General features: G+C 43.5%; 1 protein-coding gene and 1 long non-coding RNA gene across 23 annotated transcripts in view; one reads left to right on the plus strand and one right to left on the minus strand.

Moving 5' to 3' along the window:
* LOC132346893 (uncharacterized) overlaps window positions 1-11,544 on the plus strand; it is a 51,245-nt gene extending 39,701 nt beyond the window's left edge. Inside the window, exon 3 of the long non-coding RNA XR_009496870.1 lies at window positions 11,282-11,544. This is a non-coding gene — a long non-coding RNA (uncharacterized lncRNA). The remainder of the gene's footprint in view (window positions 1-11,281) is intronic.
* An 86-nt stretch (window positions 11,545-11,630) lies between these two features.
* Window positions 11,631-18,469, minus strand: part of SVIL (supervillin) — a 256,176-nt gene continuing 249,337 nt past the window's right edge. For 21 of the 22 annotated variants that reach the window (XM_059892375.1, XM_059892378.1, XM_059892380.1 and 18 more), the window contains 5 exons: window positions 17,199-17,354; window positions 15,585-15,728; window positions 14,191-14,315; window positions 12,696-12,851; window positions 11,633-12,595 (listed from right to left, as the gene is read on the minus strand). In XM_059892375.1, the coding sequence (XP_059748358.1) occupies window positions 12,509-12,595; window positions 12,696-12,851; window positions 14,191-14,315; window positions 15,585-15,728; window positions 17,199-17,354 (668 nt within the window). In that variant the 3' untranslated portion in view covers window positions 11,633-12,508. 22 annotated transcript variants of the gene reach the window in all.

Below are 18,469 nucleotides of genomic sequence, written 5' to 3' on the forward strand. Positions count from 1 at the left end.
GTTCTTGCCTGGAGAATCCCAGGGACGAGGAAGCCTGGTGGGCTGCTGTCTATGGGGTTGCACAGAGTCAGACCTGACTGAAGTGACTTAGCAGCAGCAGCATAGTGATACTGTATGGTATTTATCATTCTCTAACTTCACTTAATATGATAAACTCTAGTTGTATCCATGTTGCTGCAAATGGCATTTCATTCTTTTTAATGGCTTAGTAGTATTTCATCATACATATGCATCACATCTTCTTTATCCATTCATCTGTTGATGGACACTTAAGTTGCTTTCATGTCTTGACTGTTGTAAATAGTACTGTTATGAACATTGGAGTGCATGTATCCTGTCTAATTAGAATTTTCATCTGTTCCTAATATATGCCCAGAAGTAAGATTGCTGGATCATATGGTGTAACTCTTACTTTTAGTTTTTTGGGGAACCTCAACATGGTTTTCCACAGAGGCTGCACCAAATTTCATTCCCACCAACAGTGCAGGGGGATTCCCTTCTCGCCACACCTTCTCCAGTATTTGGTTTTTGTAGACTTTGCAGTGATGGCCATTCTGACCAGTGTGAGGTGGTACCTCATTGTTGTTTTGACTTACATTTCCCTAATAATTAGTGATGTCAAGCATCTTTATATGTGCCTATTGGCCATCTGTATTTATTCTTTGGAGAAATGTCTCCATTTCTCCATTTGGGCCCTCTGCCCTTTTTTTTATTGGGGTGTTTATTTTTTGTTGTATGAGCTGTTTGTACATCTTAGAAATTAAGCCCTTGTCTGTCTCATTGTTTGCAACTATTTTCTCCCTTTCTATAAGTTGTATTTTCATTTTGTTTATGGTTCCTTTACTGTGAAAAAGCTTGTCAATTTGATTAGGTCCTATTTGTTTATTCTTGTTTTTATTTCTGTTGCTTTGGGAGACTGACCTGAGAAAACATTGGTATGATTTATGTTAGAGAATGTTTAGCCTTTGATCTCTTCTAGGAATTTTGTGGTGTCATGTTTTACATTTAAGTCTAAGCCATTTTGAACTGAAGAGTGTGTGTTCCTGGTTTCGTGTGTATGCCTGTTTTTGTGTGGTAAAACCATACTCTTTTGATGACTGTAGTTTTGTATTGTTATCTGAAATCTGAGAGTGTTATGCACCTGCTTTTGTTCTTTTTCTTCAGGATTACTTTGGCAATTCTGAGTCTTTTATGGTTCTGTGTGAATTTTATTATTTTATTCTAATTCTGTGAAAAATGTCATGGGTCAGTATTCTTGCCTGAAGAATCTCATGGACGAAGGAGCCTGGCAGGCTACAGTCCAGGGGGTTGCAAGAGTTGGACACAACTTAGCAACTAAACCGCCACCAACAGTGTGATAGGGATCTCATTAAATCTATAGATTGCTTTGGGTAGTATGGCCGTTTTGACAATACTAATTCTTCCAATCTCAGAGCATGAGATATCCTTCCATTTCTCTGAATTCTTTTCAGTTTCCTTTTTGATGTTTTATAGTTCTCAGCACATATTCCTTAAATTCTTCCCCCCGCCCCCATTTCTCTTCCTGTGGCTGGTTTCTAATTTCATGCTGTTGTGGTCAGTAGGGTGCTTGAGATAATAGGGTGCTTGAGATAATTTCTGTATTCTTACATTTGTTGAGGCTTGTTTTGTGCCCTAGTAGGTGGTCAGTCCTATCCGCTGGATCATCGAAAAAGCAAAAGAGTTCCAGAAAAACATCTATTTCTGCTTTATTGACTATGCCAAAGCCTTTGTGTGGATCACAATAAACTGTGGAAAATTCTGAAAGAGATGGGAATACCAGACCACCTGACCTGCCTCTTGAGAAACCTATATGCAGGTCAGGGAGCAACAGTTAGAACTGGACATGGAACAACAGACTGGTTCCAAATAGGAAAAGGAGTACGTCAAGGCTGTATATTGTCACCCTGCTTATTTAACTTCTATGCAGAGTACATCATGAGAAACGCTGGACTGGAAGAAACACAAGCTGGAATCAAGATTGCCGGGAGAAATATCAATCACCTCAGATATGCAGATGACACCACCCTTATGGCAGAAAGTGAAGAGGAACTAAAAAGCCTCTTGATGAAAGTGAAAGAAGAGAGTGAAAAAGTTGGCTTAAAGCTCAACATTCAGAAAACGAAGATCATGGCATCTGGTCCCATCACTTCATGGGAAATAGATGGGGAAACAGTGGAAACAGTGTCAGACTTTTATTTTGGGGGGCTCCAAAATCACTGCAGATGGTGACTGCAGCCATGAAATTAAAAGACGCTTACTCCTTGGAAGGAAAGTTATAACCAACCTAGATAGCATATTCAAAAGCAGAGACATTACTTTGCCAACAAAGGTCTGTCTAGTCAAGGCTATGGTTTTTCCAGTGGTCATGTATGGATGTGAGAGTTGGACTGTGAACAAAGCTGAGCGCCAAAGAATTGATACTTTTGAATTATGATGTTGGAGAAAACTCTTGAGAGTCCCTTGGACTGCAAGGAGATCCAACCAGTCCATTCTGAAGGAGATCAGCCCTGGAATTTCTTTGGAAGGAATGATGCTAAAGCTGAAACTCCAGTACTTTGGCCACCTCATGCGAAGACTTGACTCATTGGAAAAGACTCTGATGCTGGGAGGGATTGGGGGAAGCAGGAGAAGGGGACAACAGAGGATGAGATGGCTGGATGGCATCACTGACTTGATGGATGTGGGTCTGGGTGAACTTTGGGAGTTGGTGATGGACAGGTAGGCCTGGCGTGCTGCGATTCATGGGGTCGCAAAGAGTCAGACACGACTGAGCGACTGAACTGACTGATGCAGTCAGTCCTAGAGACTGTTCCATGTGTACTTGAAAAGAACATATATATATTCTGGTTTTTGCTGTTGTGTCCTGAAAGTGTCAATTAAGTCTATTCTATTGTATCATTTAGGATCTCTGTTGCTTTACTGATTCTCTGTCTAGAATATCTGTCCATTGATGTGAGTAGGGTGTTGAAGTCTCCTGCTTTTATTGCATTCCCATCAGTTTCTCCTTTTCTGTCTCTGTTTGTTTTATGTATTAGGTGCTCCTATATTAGTGTTTCCCAGGTGGCACAGTGGTAAAGACTCTGCCTGCCAATGCAGTAGATGCAAGAGACTGGGGTTTGATCCCTGGGTCAGGAAGATCCTTTGGAGTAGGAAATGGCAGCCCACTCTAGTATTCTTGCCTGGAAAATTCCATGGACGGAGGAGCCCATGGGATCACAGAGAGTCAGACATGACTGAGCAGCTGAGCACACATACACATATTAGGTGTTACGTATGTAAACAGGTGTGAAATCCTCCTCTTGTATTGATGCTTTTATCATTATACAGTGTCCTTTATCTTTCTTTGACCTGTTTCCCTGGTGGCTCAGACGGTAAAGCGTCTGCCTGCAATGCGGGAGACCCGGGTTCGATTCCTGGGTTGGGAAGATCCCCTGGAGAAGGAAATGGCAATCCACTCCAGAACTCTTGCCTCGAAAATCCCATGGACGGAGGAGCCTGATAGGCTACAGTCCATGGGGTCTCAAAGAGTTGGACACGACTGAGTGATTTCACTTTATCTTTCTTTATGGCCTTTGTAAAACAAAGTGTTTTATCTGATATGAATATTGTGACCCCAGCTTTCTTGTCATTTTTGTTTGCATGAAATAAATATCTTTTTCTATCCCTTCATTTTCCGTCTGTGTGTGTCCTTTGCCCTAAAGCAAGCCTCTTACAGGCAGCATATTGTTGGCTCTTGTTTTTTTTAATCCAACCTGTCATTCTGTGTGTTTTGATTGGAGCATTCAGTCCATTGACATTTATGGTAATTACTGATCGATATGTATTTATTACCATTTTGAATCTTGTTTTCCCATTCATTTTCTATTTCTTCCTTGTCATTTTCTTTTTGTTTTTCTTGTTGTGGTTTGATGATTTTCTTTTTTATTATGTGTGTGTTTAGTCATTCAGTTGTGTCTGACATCTTTGCAACCCCATGAACTGTAGCCCTCCAGGCTCCTCTGTCCATGGGATTCTCCAGGCAAAAACACTGGAGTGGGTAACCATTCCCTTCTCCATGGGATCTTCCCTACTCGGGGCTCAAACCCAGGTCTCCTGTATTGCAGAAGATTCTTTACCGTCTGAGACACCAGGGAAGCCTCCTTTCTTATATTATACTTATGTTTTTTTCTTTTTGATTTTTGTGAATCTATTTTATGTTTTTGATTTGTGGCTACCCTATTTTTCAAGTATGTTAACACCTTCCTATGTCTGCTTGCCTTAGATTTATAGTCATATAGGCTCAAAGACATTCTAGGAAAAAAAAACCTACATTTTCTTCTCTTCTCTCTCATATTTTATGATTTTGATATCCTTTTCTACACCTTCCTGTTCATCCTTTTGCTGTTTGTTGTGGTTATCATCAGTTTCACAGAAATTTTGTTTGTTTGTTTTAATTTGTGTATTGGCTTTATTTAAGGTGATTTGTTTTCCAATTGTGATTTTGTCTTTCCTGTAGATTCTTACTATTTAGGGAGACCTTTCAATATTTCCTTCAGATTACTGGTTAAGTATTATTTTATTCTTTTAGTTTTTGCTTCTCCAAGAAAATTTTTTGATTTTTCCTTTATTCTAAATGGTAATATTACTGTGTAGAGTATCCTATATTACAGATTTTTCTCTTTCAGGAATTTGAATATATCTTGCCACTCCCTTCTGGCCATCAGAATTTCAGTAGAGAAACCAGCTGATAGCCATATGGGGTTCCCTTGTAATGAACTCTCTGTTTTTCTCTTGCTGCCTTTGGAACCCTGTCTTTAAGTTTTGTCATTTTTATAATAATATGTCTTGGTGTGGTCTGTTTGAGTTTAGCTTGTTTGGGAACCCTCTGTGCATTCTGTACATGAATATCTCTTCTTTGTTAGGTTTGGGAAGTTTTCAGCCATAATTTCTTCAAATACATTTTCAATCCCCTTTTCTTATTCTTCCTTTTCTGGAATCCATGTTACATATAGATTGGCTGGCTTTTGTTATCACATAGGTCTCGTATTGCTTTTATTTATTTTAATTTGGCTTTCTGTCTGCTATCCCAATTGGGATATCCCAATTGTAACTGCTATCCCAATTACCAATTGCTAATTTCCATTATTCTATCATCCAGACCATTTATTCTTTCTTCTGTGTTATCCATTCTGCTGTTTATTGCTTTTAGCTCAGCTTTGCTCTCTGCAAATGAGTTTGCTAATTTTTCTTGGTTTCTCTCTGTATTTTTTAGTTCCTTTTTAAAGTACTTTGCATTTCTGTTGATAGCCTTTCTTAATTCCTTCAGTATTTTCATTATCTCCTTTTGGAAATCAGTGTCTATTAGAATAAAGAGGTCTGTTTCATTGTTCTTTCAGGGGAATTCTCTTGATCTATTATCTGGGAGTGGCTCCTTTGCTTCTTAATTTTACTTACATTTCTCTCACTCTGTGAGTTTAGGGGAAGCAGTTACCTACTGTGGTCTTGGAGGACTGTTGATATGTGGGGGTGACCCTAAGGAGCTTGTGTGGGTTTAAGGGCTTTTTTTTAGTATTGATGCTTGTTCCCTCCTTCCTCAGTGTGTTTTGGTCATTATCTGCTTGATAGGGGTGTGCAGATGTGGTGGCTGGTGCCTGGTGCTAGGGTTCTTGGCAGGGGTGGTGGCTCAGGTGTGCCCTGAACATGTGATAGGGGTGGTGGTGGCTCGGGACTACCCTGGAGTCTGCAAGGAAGGTGGGTGACGGTGGCTTGCACCCAGACCTGGAGCCAGTGCAGGTGGTGTCCTGCCCTCTGTGAGCACGAGCACAGGGAAGGAATTTGGGTCCCGCCTCTTCCCTCATGCACCCCTCAAACAATGACGCCTGGCCTCTAAGGCAGCTGGGACTTCCTCCACGCACACCCTCAGTTGTGCTTGCAGTCAGATTCCAGCCAGCCTAGGCTGTTTTTGCATGGCCATCCCCAGTCCTCTCCCTGGTCTGATGTCTGAAGCCTGAGTTCCAGCTCCCAGCCCCATCCTGCACCTGTGGGTGCATGTCTCAGGCTGGGGCGTGCAGGGCGGCAGCACTGACTGCCTGTGCAGCTTCCCCTCTGCTCTGGCTGCTGCAGTTCTCTTCTGAGGCTCTGAAGCTCCCCTCCGTCCTGGCCAACCTCCCTGCTGGCGAGGGGGCTTCCCAGAGCAAGGAACCTTTCCTCTCTCATAGCCCCTTCCTGGGGCTCAGGTCCCGTCCTGATCCCTTTCTCATTTTCTTTTTTCCTACTTGCTTACGTGGAGATTTTATTGCTCTTCCGGCAGTCTGAGGTCTTCCAGCAGCATCCAGTAGGTATTCTATGGGACTTGCTCCACACGCAGAAGAAGTTTTTGATGTATCTCTGAGAGAAGTAAGGCTTCACATCCTTCTACTACGCCATCTTGATCACACTCCTGCAGTTAGTTTGTATGAGTAAAGGAGGAACTAAAGTAGGGGTTTTTCTTTGGATCAGATACTGTTCCAGTATATTCAGTATTCCATTCTTTCAGTTTTCAGTTTATTTGCATATGAATCATTACCTTGACTTTGGCTTGTTATGGTCCCATGACCTTCCTGGCCACTCACTACACTGTTGATCTGCTTTCCACAAAGGCCTGTTTTGAGGCTTCGGGTCCTTACTCTGGATCTGAGATCAAGAGAGGCCTGTGAGCCTTAGAGAAGGAGCTTATGGTTACCAGGGGAAAAGATGGGGGAAAGTTAGTTAGGAAACTCGGGATGGACACGTACACACTGCTGTATTTAAAATGGATAACTAGCAAGGTCCTTCTTTATAGCACATGGGACTCTGCCCAATTTTATGTGGAAGCCTGGATGGGAGGGGAGTTTGGAAAAGAATGGATACATGTGCATGCATGGCTGAGTCCTTTCCTGTCCACCTGAAACTATCACAACACTGTTAACTGGCTCTACCCCAAAACAAAACAAGAGGTTAAAAAAGACCTGTGAAATCAGTCCCCACATCCTCCCTCTCTGGGCCCTGGCTGGATGCTGCCCACCCTCTGTAGGAGTGTTGAGTGGTGGTGGGGTTTGGAGGGGCTGGGTCCCCACGGCTGCTGCTCTGGACCCTCACACTGAGCCCTACGTGACCACAGAACCTCATACACAGCAGCATCAGCATCCAGGGACTAGCGTCTGAGCCCTGCTGTTAATGGGAGAATTAACATGCCAAAAAACAAATGCAGTTTTCCTCTTAAGAAAGAAAAACAGCATACATCTCAATGTTAGTTGGTGTAAAGAAAGATCTAGAAGATTATAAATCAAACTGTTGAAGTAATTGTATAGAATATGGAAGTGGTGACAAAGACACTGCCCTTGACCAAGCTGTAGTCAGTCTTCTCTGAGTCTGTCCTTGGGTGTGGCCTCAGAGACAGGCCCATGTGTAGCTAGATCAAGGTTTAGCCAGACCCCCTCCCTCGATGTCTCATCACCCTCATGACCTGTCGGACTCCTCACCCTCCACCGTCCCCCAGGTAGTGTCTGGTCACCCTGATCTGCCCTGAGTCCTCTTAGGTCAGTTTGGCCAGAACTGCCCTTTTACCCTGGTTTTTCCTCTTAGTGGTTCTCTATCCAGTGACCCCCACCTCCACCTGCTTCTTTGCTATACATCCTCACTCTTCCTTGTGTCTTTGGAGTTCAGTCCACTCTCTCCCCTTCAGCAGTGGCCCCTACACCTGTCGTGATTGTCCTAAATAACATCTTTTTTATTTTTGGCTGTGCCATGAGGCTCATGGGATCTTGGTTCTTTGACCAGGGATTGAACCCGTGCCCTCCACAGTGGAAGCACTGGGTCCTAACCACCGGACCACTGGGGAAATCCCTGCCTTACTGTCTTCACAGGTGTCATGAATGATTATTTCTTTTAACAGAAAGAACAGCTATGACTTTCAGTCTCTAAATTATATATCCTTATAATATTTGCATTTTTCACATAGATTGGTGTTACTTTATTTTTAAAGTAGCTTTCTTGTGGTATAATAACACACCTGTGTAAGTGTACACTTCACTCAAGTTTTAGTGCTTTTACAGAGTTGTGCAGCCACCACCACAATCCAGTTTTAGAAAGTCTATACTTTCAGAAAGTGCCACCCCTAAAGTTCCCTCATGCTTATCCACAGTCAGTCTTTACTCCCATCTCTATCTGCCACCCGTCTGTCTGAATGGATTTGTCTTCCCTGGAAATTCCAAATACATGAAATTGAACAGTTTATATGGCCTTTTGTGTCTGGCTTCCTTCACTGAATGATGTTTCTTTTTTTTCCTCCCCTTTCTTTATGTTTCAGTGGAATATAGTTGATTCACAGTTTGTGTTAGTTTCAGGTGTACAGCAGCGTGATCCAGTTACACATATACACATCTTCATTCTTTTTGCAGATTATTTTCCCATATAGGTTATCACAGAATACTGAGTAGAGTTCCTTGTGCTGTGCAGTGGGTCCTTGTTCTTTATTTCATATTTGGTAGTTTGCGTCTGCAAACGCCAAACTCCGGCTTTTACCCTCCATCTCATTTTTCCCTTTGGCAGCCGTGTTTGTTTTAGATATTTGTAAGTCCATTTCTGTTTTGTATGTGTTTATTTGTATCATTTAAAAAAAATTAGAGGAGAAGGCAATGGCACCCCACTCCAGTACTCTTACCTGGAAAATCCCATGGATGGAGGAGCCTGGTAGGCTGCAGTCCATGGGGTCGAGAAGAGTCCGACACGACTGAGCGACTTCACTTTGACTTTTCACTTTCATGCATTGGAGAAGGAAATGGCAACCCACTCCAGTGTTCTTGCCTGGAGAATCCCAGGGATGGGGGAGCCTGGTGGGCCACCGTCTGTGGGGTCGCACAGAGTCGGACACGACTAAAGTGACTTAGCAGCAGTAGCAGCAGAGTGATATATGGTATTCTCTTTCTCTGCCTGGCTTACAGTGTGACAATCTTTTAGATCCATCCATGTTGCTGCAAATGGCACTATTTCATTCTTTTTTATGACTGAGTGGTCCTCCACTGTATGTATTATACCACATCTTTATATCTATGCCTCTGTTGATGGATATTTAGGCTTTTTTCCACATCTTGGCTATTGTAAACCGTGCTGCAATGAACATTGGGGTGCCTGTGTCTTTCCAGATTATGGCTTTCTCTGGATATATGCCTAGGAGTGGGATTGCTGGTTCACATGGCAACTAGTTTTTTAAGGAACCTCCATACTGTTTTCTGTCGTTGCTGTACCAACTTGGATTCCCATCAGCAGTCTAAACGGGTTTCCTTTTCTCCACCGCCCCTCTAGCATTTATTGTTTGTAGACTTTTTGATGGTGACCATTCTGACTAGTCTGCAGTGATACCTCAGTCTGGTTTTTATTTGCTTTTCTCTGATCATTAGTGATGTTGGACATCCTTTCCTGTGCTTTTGGCCATCTCTGTGTCTTCTTTAGAGAAATGTATGTTTAGATCTCCTGCCATTTTTTGATTGGGTTTGTTTTTCTGACATAGAGCTGCATGAGCTCTTTGTATATTTTGGAGATTAATCCCTCATCAGTTGCTTCATTTGCAAATATTTTCTCCCATTCTGTGAGTTGTATTTTTGTTAATTTGTGCTGTACAGTAAAGTGACTCAGTTATTAACACACATATTCAGTTTGGTTTATCACAGGATGTTGAATATAGTTTCTTGTGCTATAGGAACTTGCTGTTTATTCCTATGTTGCATCTGCTAATCCCAGACTCTCAGTTCTTAAATGGCATTTCTGAGGTCCAGGTGTATTGGAGTGTTGATCAGTATCTTGTTACCTTTCCTGTTGGATAGTATTCCATTGTGTGAATCTACCACATTTTGTTTATCCATTTCTTAGTCAATGGACCGATGGGTTGTTTGCAGGTTTGGGTTATTATGAATGATGCTGCCGTGATCATTCATATACAAGTCACTGTGTAGACAGGGTGTTACGTTATAATCAGAAGAAAAGAAAGAAGTGAAGGACCAAAACAGATTCTCAAGCTGTTTCTGGAATGCATCCTCTTTTACAAGAATGGAGCTCAGGCACAGGAGGGGCTGGAATAAGGAGAGAACGAAGAGGGGCTCCTGAGCGGCCTTTCTGACCCTGACACAGCCCAGGAAGAACACATCAGGGTGAGGGTTCCTCACCTCTGGGGCCTGCTTGTACTACTGCAGTTCCCCCACAGCCTCAGGACACTCATGACATCTTGTCTCCACCCAGACATCCGTTCCCCTGTGTTAAAGTTATTTAGTTCAAAAGCAGCAAATGAAGAAAACACCAGCTGTTTTTAATAAAAGTTCCCCAGATGGTTCACCTGGGAATGTGGCTCTGGAGGAGGGGTGCAGCGCAGCTGGCTGAGGTGTTGAGACTTAGCACGTCATGTGTTCAGGCAGGGTCCCTTCCCAGGACGCAAAGGTCATGTCCTGCTATCACAAAACCACATGAGAGAGGAGGATCTAGTTCTGCAGACTGGAGAGAGATTTGGGGAAACAACTCAGGAAGAGAGGCAAAAAGCAAATGTGAAACCAAGACGGGTGCCCCGTTTATAATGAGGTGAGAGGCAGACACAGTGCTGGGGACAGTGCTTAGTACACGTGGGTATAAACAGTTTTAGAGAATTTGGGAAAATCTAGGGTAATGGGTATTGCTGATGACTCTGTATTGTCCATCACACCTACAGCAGGCTCTCCACCCAAAGGGCTTATTGCAGCATGCTTCTCTGCTCCTCCTTCCCTTGGCTTTTCCATGTTTTCTCTTTGGAAGGGCTTCCTGGGTTGAACCTGTCATTTCTAGATGTGTGACCACGTTCCTTAATTTTAACTCTCTTGCTTTCCTAAGTCCCCCTCCATGACAGTAACACTGAATGGCCTTGGTAAAAATCATTCGTAGGAGGTGCGCAGTTGCAGTGCTGATTTGAAGAGGAGGTGGAGGTGGGACAGTTCTGTGACGGCCCAGTGTCACACAGTCGTCAAGTGGTGGGGCCAGGAGCAGGTACAGACCCCTGACCTAGTGCAGTCTTGGGGGACAGGGGGCTTATATGGTCAGTGATGGAGTTTGAAGAAATCACGGAATTGATACATGAACTATTAATAAGACCAAAGTGGGGGTGGTGGTAACAACTCATATCGGGGTATGTGGTCTTTGTTCAAAACCATGGATTTGGGGTTTGTTTATTGCAGTTGATTTACAGTGTTGTTGTAGTTTCAGGTCCACAACAAAGTGATTAAATTACACATACATTCTTTTTCAGATTCTTTTCCCTTGGACCCTGGATTTTAGAACATAAAAGCTGGTGAGTTTTTAATGTTTTTCTACCTACCTTATATATGCAGTATTTTTAAAAAGGCATTGAGCTCTTGAATTTGATACACAGCTATAGTTAAAGATAAAGAGCTTCTGTTGAATTATGACTTGAAAAAATATGTCTTCAACTCATTTTATGGGCTGAATATCTGTCTGGTTGTATGACCTTGTATTCCATCTCGCCGTGAGCTGCATTAAAAGTTACAGCAGTTAATACTGAATGGTGAAATATTGGTACAAGGTTAACATTTATAAACAAATGTTTACAGATAGGAACTCAATGTGACCCAGTTCATAGTTGTGTTTATTCTGAAGCTTTTATTTTGGATTCCTCCGTCACCAAATGACATGTATAATGTTTACAACAGGTATTAGAAATAGAGTTGGTTTTTTTTTTTTTTGAAATTTCTACTATTTTAGAGTAAAATTGTAGATACTGTTCCAAACCATCGTCAAAAAATGCAGAGCAAACTTTTCTGTATATAAACTGTACATAAAACAAGGCACTATACATTTGGGGGCGATATTAAGGTAGAAAGGTGGATTCGCACAGATTCTTAAGAGCCTTTGTTCATCTTAGCACCGGAAGCAGCACTCAGAACGAGTCAGACTTCACACCAAAGGAGACGCTTCTGAACGTGGGTGAAAGTACACACAGGTGGCAGAACTAACTCAACAGAGGCAACTGCCTTTTAATATTATTTTGACACCAAAAAAAAAAAATCTTAAAAGTGAATGAATACATACTGGTTTGTTAAATACATATTTGATTTATATGGTGTTTATATAAATATATATATATTTTAGAATCCACAAACTATCAAAATAACACTTTATAAAGAGAACTGCTTCAAAAAAATAGGCAACGCTGAGCTGGAGCGGGAGGGCGGTGCCGTGGCCGCCACTGAGGACCTGCTGCATAAGTGCGTGTAGGGCCACGGATACCTCACGAACATCACCTGCTGATGTGTGGAAAGCATGTTCCCAGAGAGTTCTCTGGAACATTTACAAAATACACAACTCCCAAACAAGCAGGAGAGCTGGTCACTTCAGGTTTTAAAAATGCAGATGAAAAAACATATTTAAAAATACCAGGCTCCCCCACTAAAACATCCATTTTCCTGGTCCATCAGTATTGAAAGTGACCACCCAGGTTCCTCCAGCATCTCCTGACTCAGAACAGACCTTTCGCTTTCTTCAGGTTCACCTGCTTCCAAGCGGGCAGTGCATTGTACTCGTCTCGGGTCATGTCTAGTGCAAACTGGGAGGAGGGAAAGAAATGCCCAGCGGCTGAGTGAACGGACCCTCCGACAAGCCATGCGCGACACTCAAATGCAGTCCCACCCAGAAGAAACGCTTACCTCGAAGTCCTCGTCGGTGAGATAGATCTCCAGCTTCAGAGGGTCAACTCCCTCAGGGAGCGGCCTGGCTAGGAGGTCGGCCAGTGGGTAAATGGTCTTACACAGTTTGGCTAAGACATCCTCCACTAGGGTGATCTGATTTGAAACTTCCGTGTCCTGGAGAAGAAGAGGGAGCCAAGAGGGGGACCTCCATGTCTGCACATATTTCATCACGTGCTGTGTATATCACCTGGCCCATCCCGACCCCACCCCACCCTAGCCTGAGATGCCATCTCACCCTTCCATGGGTTTTCATATACATCAACAAAATAGTTTAGGGCCTATCACATGAGTGAATTATCAAGAAGATGATTACATGTGAAGCTGAGAGATCAGAAGCATGCAAATAATGGAACGTGCTTACAAATATATAAAAGCTATTAACCTTAAAAAGAATCACCCTCCCCTCTATACCTCAGATCCCATATCCTAATCCTCAGTAGAAAAAGAAGGTAAGAAAATCCATCTAGAATGTGCTGGGGCTGAATGGAGTTTTTTTTTTAAACCCCCTCCAGGGGTCCACAGAGAACACAGGATGGCACTGATGTCCTTGAACCTAGAGAGCTTCGAGGTGTCCTGGGTCACACATCCATTGTGCACAGAGACACCTCACCATGCCTGTTGGCTCCCAGGCAGCCTGAGACCCCACCTGTGAAGATAAAGTCCACCGGGCTCCAGAGAGCTTAGGATCAGCAGCGGAGATCAAGCAGGCCCTCTCTGTGGTCAAGCAGCAGCACACTTTTGCAGTTTGTTTAAAGTTATCCAGACCTCCTATCAAATATCCCCACGTCATCTCCCACCAAATAAAAAACTTCCTTGGGGCTGCTGTTGTGAGCAGTGTTCAAAACCCATACATTAAGAAATTCTACAGAGCTGCGGTAAGCTTCCTCTTCTCGGTGCAGCTGGGAAGGATAACATGTTGGCTAATAATGTGTTTTGGTGAATAGAGGTTATGATAAATGCCTCATGGAGATAAAGGATGGCAGGAAAGAGGAGTCGAACCATCCTGCATCAGGACAGGCTCACACCACCTTCACTCCCTGTGTTACCTGAGCAGGTGAGCTCATCATGGAGTTATTCTATGTCTCCTTGGACCCAAGGTTGAGGTCTGAGACGGGGTTGTTCTGTGGTGCTTTATATGGACTTAAAGAGGCAATGGATCTTTAACAGGTAGAAGAGATGGCTGCTTTTATTTGTGTGTTGTCGTCAAAGTAATTAAGTTCACCTTTGCTTTTGTTTGGACCTGAGCATGGTGTGTAGAAAGGTACCCAGTTATTTTCATTGACTTCTCCTTAGGCTTCTCTTCTCCCTACGCTGATTCTGTGTAGACTGGTCAACACGTGAACAAGGAATCGCATTTTCACGTGAAAACGCAGTTGGCCTTTTGTCCCCAGGGGAAGCCACCCTACAGCCTGAAAGGCAGGGAGCCCCTGGAGCGGGGAGGAGGGGTGCTCACCATCTCCGTGATCTCTGCAATGTCTTCTCTGTGCTCCCAGCTGGGGAACATGTTGGTGAAGGTCAGGGGTTCCAGGCCAGCGTGGATGAGGTAAGACTTGGGGGGCGGCTTCTTCAGGTTTTTCCCTGAGGTCACACAGAAGGCAGACATCACAGACCTGGCGTGGCCCTGAAGGCCCTGTCTTTCTCTGATTTCCCCTGAAATCTTTTGTTTGCATCTCTTGACTTCAGGCTTAAAACGTAAGTTATGAGTAGTTGGCAATCCCGCCTGGAGGATGTTTACATAAGATGTTTAACTTCATGCATATAGGTATGCATACAGTTGCCTGGAAGTGCCCTGACTTTAAGGTTCCTGACCCTAACAGAACCCTCCCTGGATGGGAGGAAAGACAGGCTCTCTCTGTGGTGTCTGGGGGCTCCTTTTCCTCCTCCTAATGACAGCAGTTTAGAAGCGGCTTTAGCTTAAATGTTTGGTGGGAAATTTAGTTATTTTATTATGAAAGTTTCTCGAGAAAATTGACTGTACATACTCAGTAATACTAATCAATGAGGTCTTAAAAATTAAGACAAATTAATTACTGGCATCTTCATTTTATATAAAAGACCAACAGTTTCAGGTGGATGGTATAATAGAGAAGCCACGAATGGACTGCACACCTTTCTTTGCAGATGTAACACTAATAATAATGACAGAAAGGTTGCCGTCGGCCTTCCAGCCCATTTGGGGGCTCTCTCTACTCCCTGACAGGGTCCCTCAGCATGACTAACCCTGAGTGCAGGAGGGTTTTAACCAGGCTAGCCATCCCACAACTCAGCTGTTCATCTCGAGGGTGACAGGTTAATAATAGATGGCCTTATAGTATCAGGTTGGCCAAGAAGTTCATTTGGGTTTTTCCATAAGATGTTATGTAAAAACCCAAAAGAACTTTTTGACCAGTCCAATAGAAGAGATATTCCCTAGTTTGTTGAGATGGGGAGGGGCAATATAAGGGGTAGTGGATTAAGCAGTATAAACCATTAGGTATAAAATCTGCTACCAGGATATATTGTATAACATGGGGAGTATAGTTGATGTTTAAACTATACATGGAATATAACCTTTAAACATCATGAATCATTGTATCATACACCTGTAACATATAATATTGTACATTTACTCGACTTCAATTTAAAGAGAAATCTGATTCATGTTGGCAGCTTAGAATGTATTAATTTCAAAAGTAATAAGCCTCAAAAAGTTCCAGGGGAAAAAAAAGTCGGTTTCATGGCTGACTGCAGTTTTTTCCCCAGGCTAGTGCCACCCACAGAAAGGGAGGCCTGGCCCGGGTCTCTGAGTGAGTCTGCAGAAAGCCATCAGGGTGTCTGATGGAGGGTGCCCACTGCTGGGGGCCTCACCTCGGCAGTACTGCAGCACTGTCTCCATGGCGCTCTTCCGGTCCGAGGCCCAGCGGATGCGCGCGGAGCCCGTGATCTTGTTCTCGATGGGCCACCAGCCTTGCCAGAGGTACACCTCGTGGTGATTGTCAACAAGGAAGAGTGCTGCGAGGGCAGAGCCGACAGTCAGGGACTCTTCCCCAAGCCTAACCGGTGCCTCCCTCCCTGCCACTATGGTCAGTGGGAGAAGCCCCTTGGCAGGTAAACTCAGGGCCACAGGGAGGGTCCCCCTGGTGACGTGGCTTTCGAGGGACAAATCAGGCAAAGCCTGAGGCAGAGCTGGCATTGACGAGGTAGGCTCTTTCCTCCTCTCCTCTTAATTTCCTGCCTCTCCCAACTCCGCAGCGGCTCTCTGGGTCCTGGCCAGGTGCCAAGATTGGGATAGATGAGACATGTGACCCCCGAGGGGCTGTCAGCACCACTGACCCCCAAGAGCATGTTAAACACTGGGGAGCACGTCGCGCTTGCCCTGCCCATGCTTGACCTGCTAAGCAGGCCACCTGAGTCCACGGTTCCTTTAGGGAGGAATGGGCCTGCGGAGATCCTCTTCTCTCCAGCAAACCATTAGCCTGACCCTTCTTTGACGTCGCCAAGGCCTCTCACACCCGCGGGCTCAGCTCACCAGAGTCTTTTCCTGGCTCTCATTCTGGGTTCTGTGATAACCACACAACTGAAAAGCCCAGTGGAGGCTGAAGACCCAACCTGAGCCTTAGGATGAAGAGGTGGGTGGCAGCCCTTTATAAGACACTAGCTAATATTTCCCCAGTATGACCGTGTATACCAGGCAAGCTTTTCAGGTGGCGACAGGGTGGCCAGGGTCCATGAGGTTCCTGATGCCACTCCACGCTCTTGTAATGTGAGAGCGGAGACACCCCAAGGCTGGGACAGCTGACCTCAGACATGACTGTCTGCAGCCCAGTCCCTGGTGACTGTCCCAACCACAACAGCACAGAGGCTCTGTCTTGTGGTGGAGGTCATGTGGAAACAGCCCTGACCTTGGGATCAGGAGGCACAGGAGAGAGCCTTGGCCCTGCTCTGCAGCCTGGAATTGTAGACACCACTCTGGGGTTCACCCCAAAGATGCTCCCAACCCCTGCTCCTACGACTCTGGCAAGGTTCCCTTGCAGCTGGGGGTTTCAGGGAAAGCTTTTGCTTTACCCAATAAAAGGGAGAGACTTGGCTATCATTGCAGTTTCCCCCACTCTTTTTTTTTTTCTCTTTTGAACAGAAACATGATGGCTGGAGCAAGGGCAGCCATATGAGAACATGAATCAAGAAGATGGAGGGAAAGCTGAGAGAACAGCAGAGACTGATGCCTGACATAGTTGCACTCAACCTATTCTTAACTGATGAGTTTGGGTGAGTTGAGTATCCGAGGGTCAGTTTTTTATACTATAATATGTGATTGATGTCATCTTCCTTTGGTTGGGGGGAGGTATGAGGATTACATCAGCAATAATATAAGAAAGTGTACTTGGCAGATAAAAACTGCTTACTAGATGCAAAGTAAAAAGACTTCTTAGAAGGTGAGCCTTCTGCTGGCTCAGCACGACTCCCCCCTTCTGTGGGCCGTACCTGGCTGTGGGGCGCTGTATAGGTCTTCCTGCAGGAAGGGCATAGAGTTGACCACAGAGGGGTCTCGGGCGGGATACATGAACTCTGTGGCTGAGAAGTCACCAGAGGAGCTGCTGAGGATGAACAGGCGGGGTGTGAAGTTAAAATTTCCAGGATCTTTGAAAGAAAAGAGAACAAAAAGCTAAAGACAAATAAATTCCAGGTGGACTGGAGAATTAATGTAAGACATGAAATGATCAAAGCACGAGTGTAAAAAGGGGTACAATTCATCTGAACTTGGAGGTGGGCAAAGCCTTTTTAATCATAACTGCATAAGAAGTAATTCAGGAAGAGATTTATGCATTAACAACATAAAAATGAAAAATTACACTGCATTAGAAAGCACCCTCAACCAAACAAAATGAAAAGACAAGTGACAAAATGGGAAATATGGAAACCTGTTCATATCTTTAGCAGTATATAAAGAAATGTAATAATAATAAATATCTAAAAATGTGCTAAAGGCACAAATAAAATATTCACCCAGACAGAAGTATATGTGGCTAAGAAATACATATAGACAGCATTTAACAGTACTTCTAATTTAAAACATTAAGTTATAACAGTGTTTGATCATAATTTCTACCATCAGTGAGGAAAAGTAATAAACCAAGCATGTGACTGTGCTGTGAAATGTACACATTTGTAAACTGCTGGTGAGGCGGGCTACAATCAATGGTAAGAATGGAATTTGGTGCCAGTGTTCTGGGGACGCTTGCAGATGTTACTGTAAGACTTTATAATAACTTCACCACAGTTGTTCCAGGTATAGGAATTTACCTTAACCAGAAACAAATGCAGATAATTCTTTTGAAAACTATTCACAACTTTAGAGAAAAATTTGAAACAACTCAGTTCTCCAGCTATTAAGTAGAGAGTGGCATATATACTCATAAAATACCTGCAGTCATAACTCTATAGATATTAACATAGGCTTTGGGAAATGGTTCATCATAAATTTTTTCAATAGATACACTGGAAAAATCTTTTGGAGATTTGTGACAACTTGAAAAACCTGCAGACAAATTGCATAGCCTAGAAATACTGAAAAAAGTAATAAAATTTAGGTATGTCATGAATGCATCAGATCTATGTAGATACCTACCTTTACATAGGCATAAGGTGAGTGATATTTAATGTAAGATTAATAATGTGTTAGTTTTCTTACTGTTCTATAACTTTTTTCAAAGAATTACTATGCAGTCTTCATGTCTCTTGTAACTGGAGAAGTT

Source organism: Bos taurus, chromosome 13, assembly GCF_002263795.3.
Source record: "Bos taurus isolate L1 Dominette 01449 registration number 42190680 breed Hereford chromosome 13, ARS-UCD2.0, whole genome shotgun sequence".
Lineage (NCBI taxonomy): Eukaryota > Metazoa > Chordata > Mammalia > Artiodactyla > Bovidae > Bos > Bos taurus.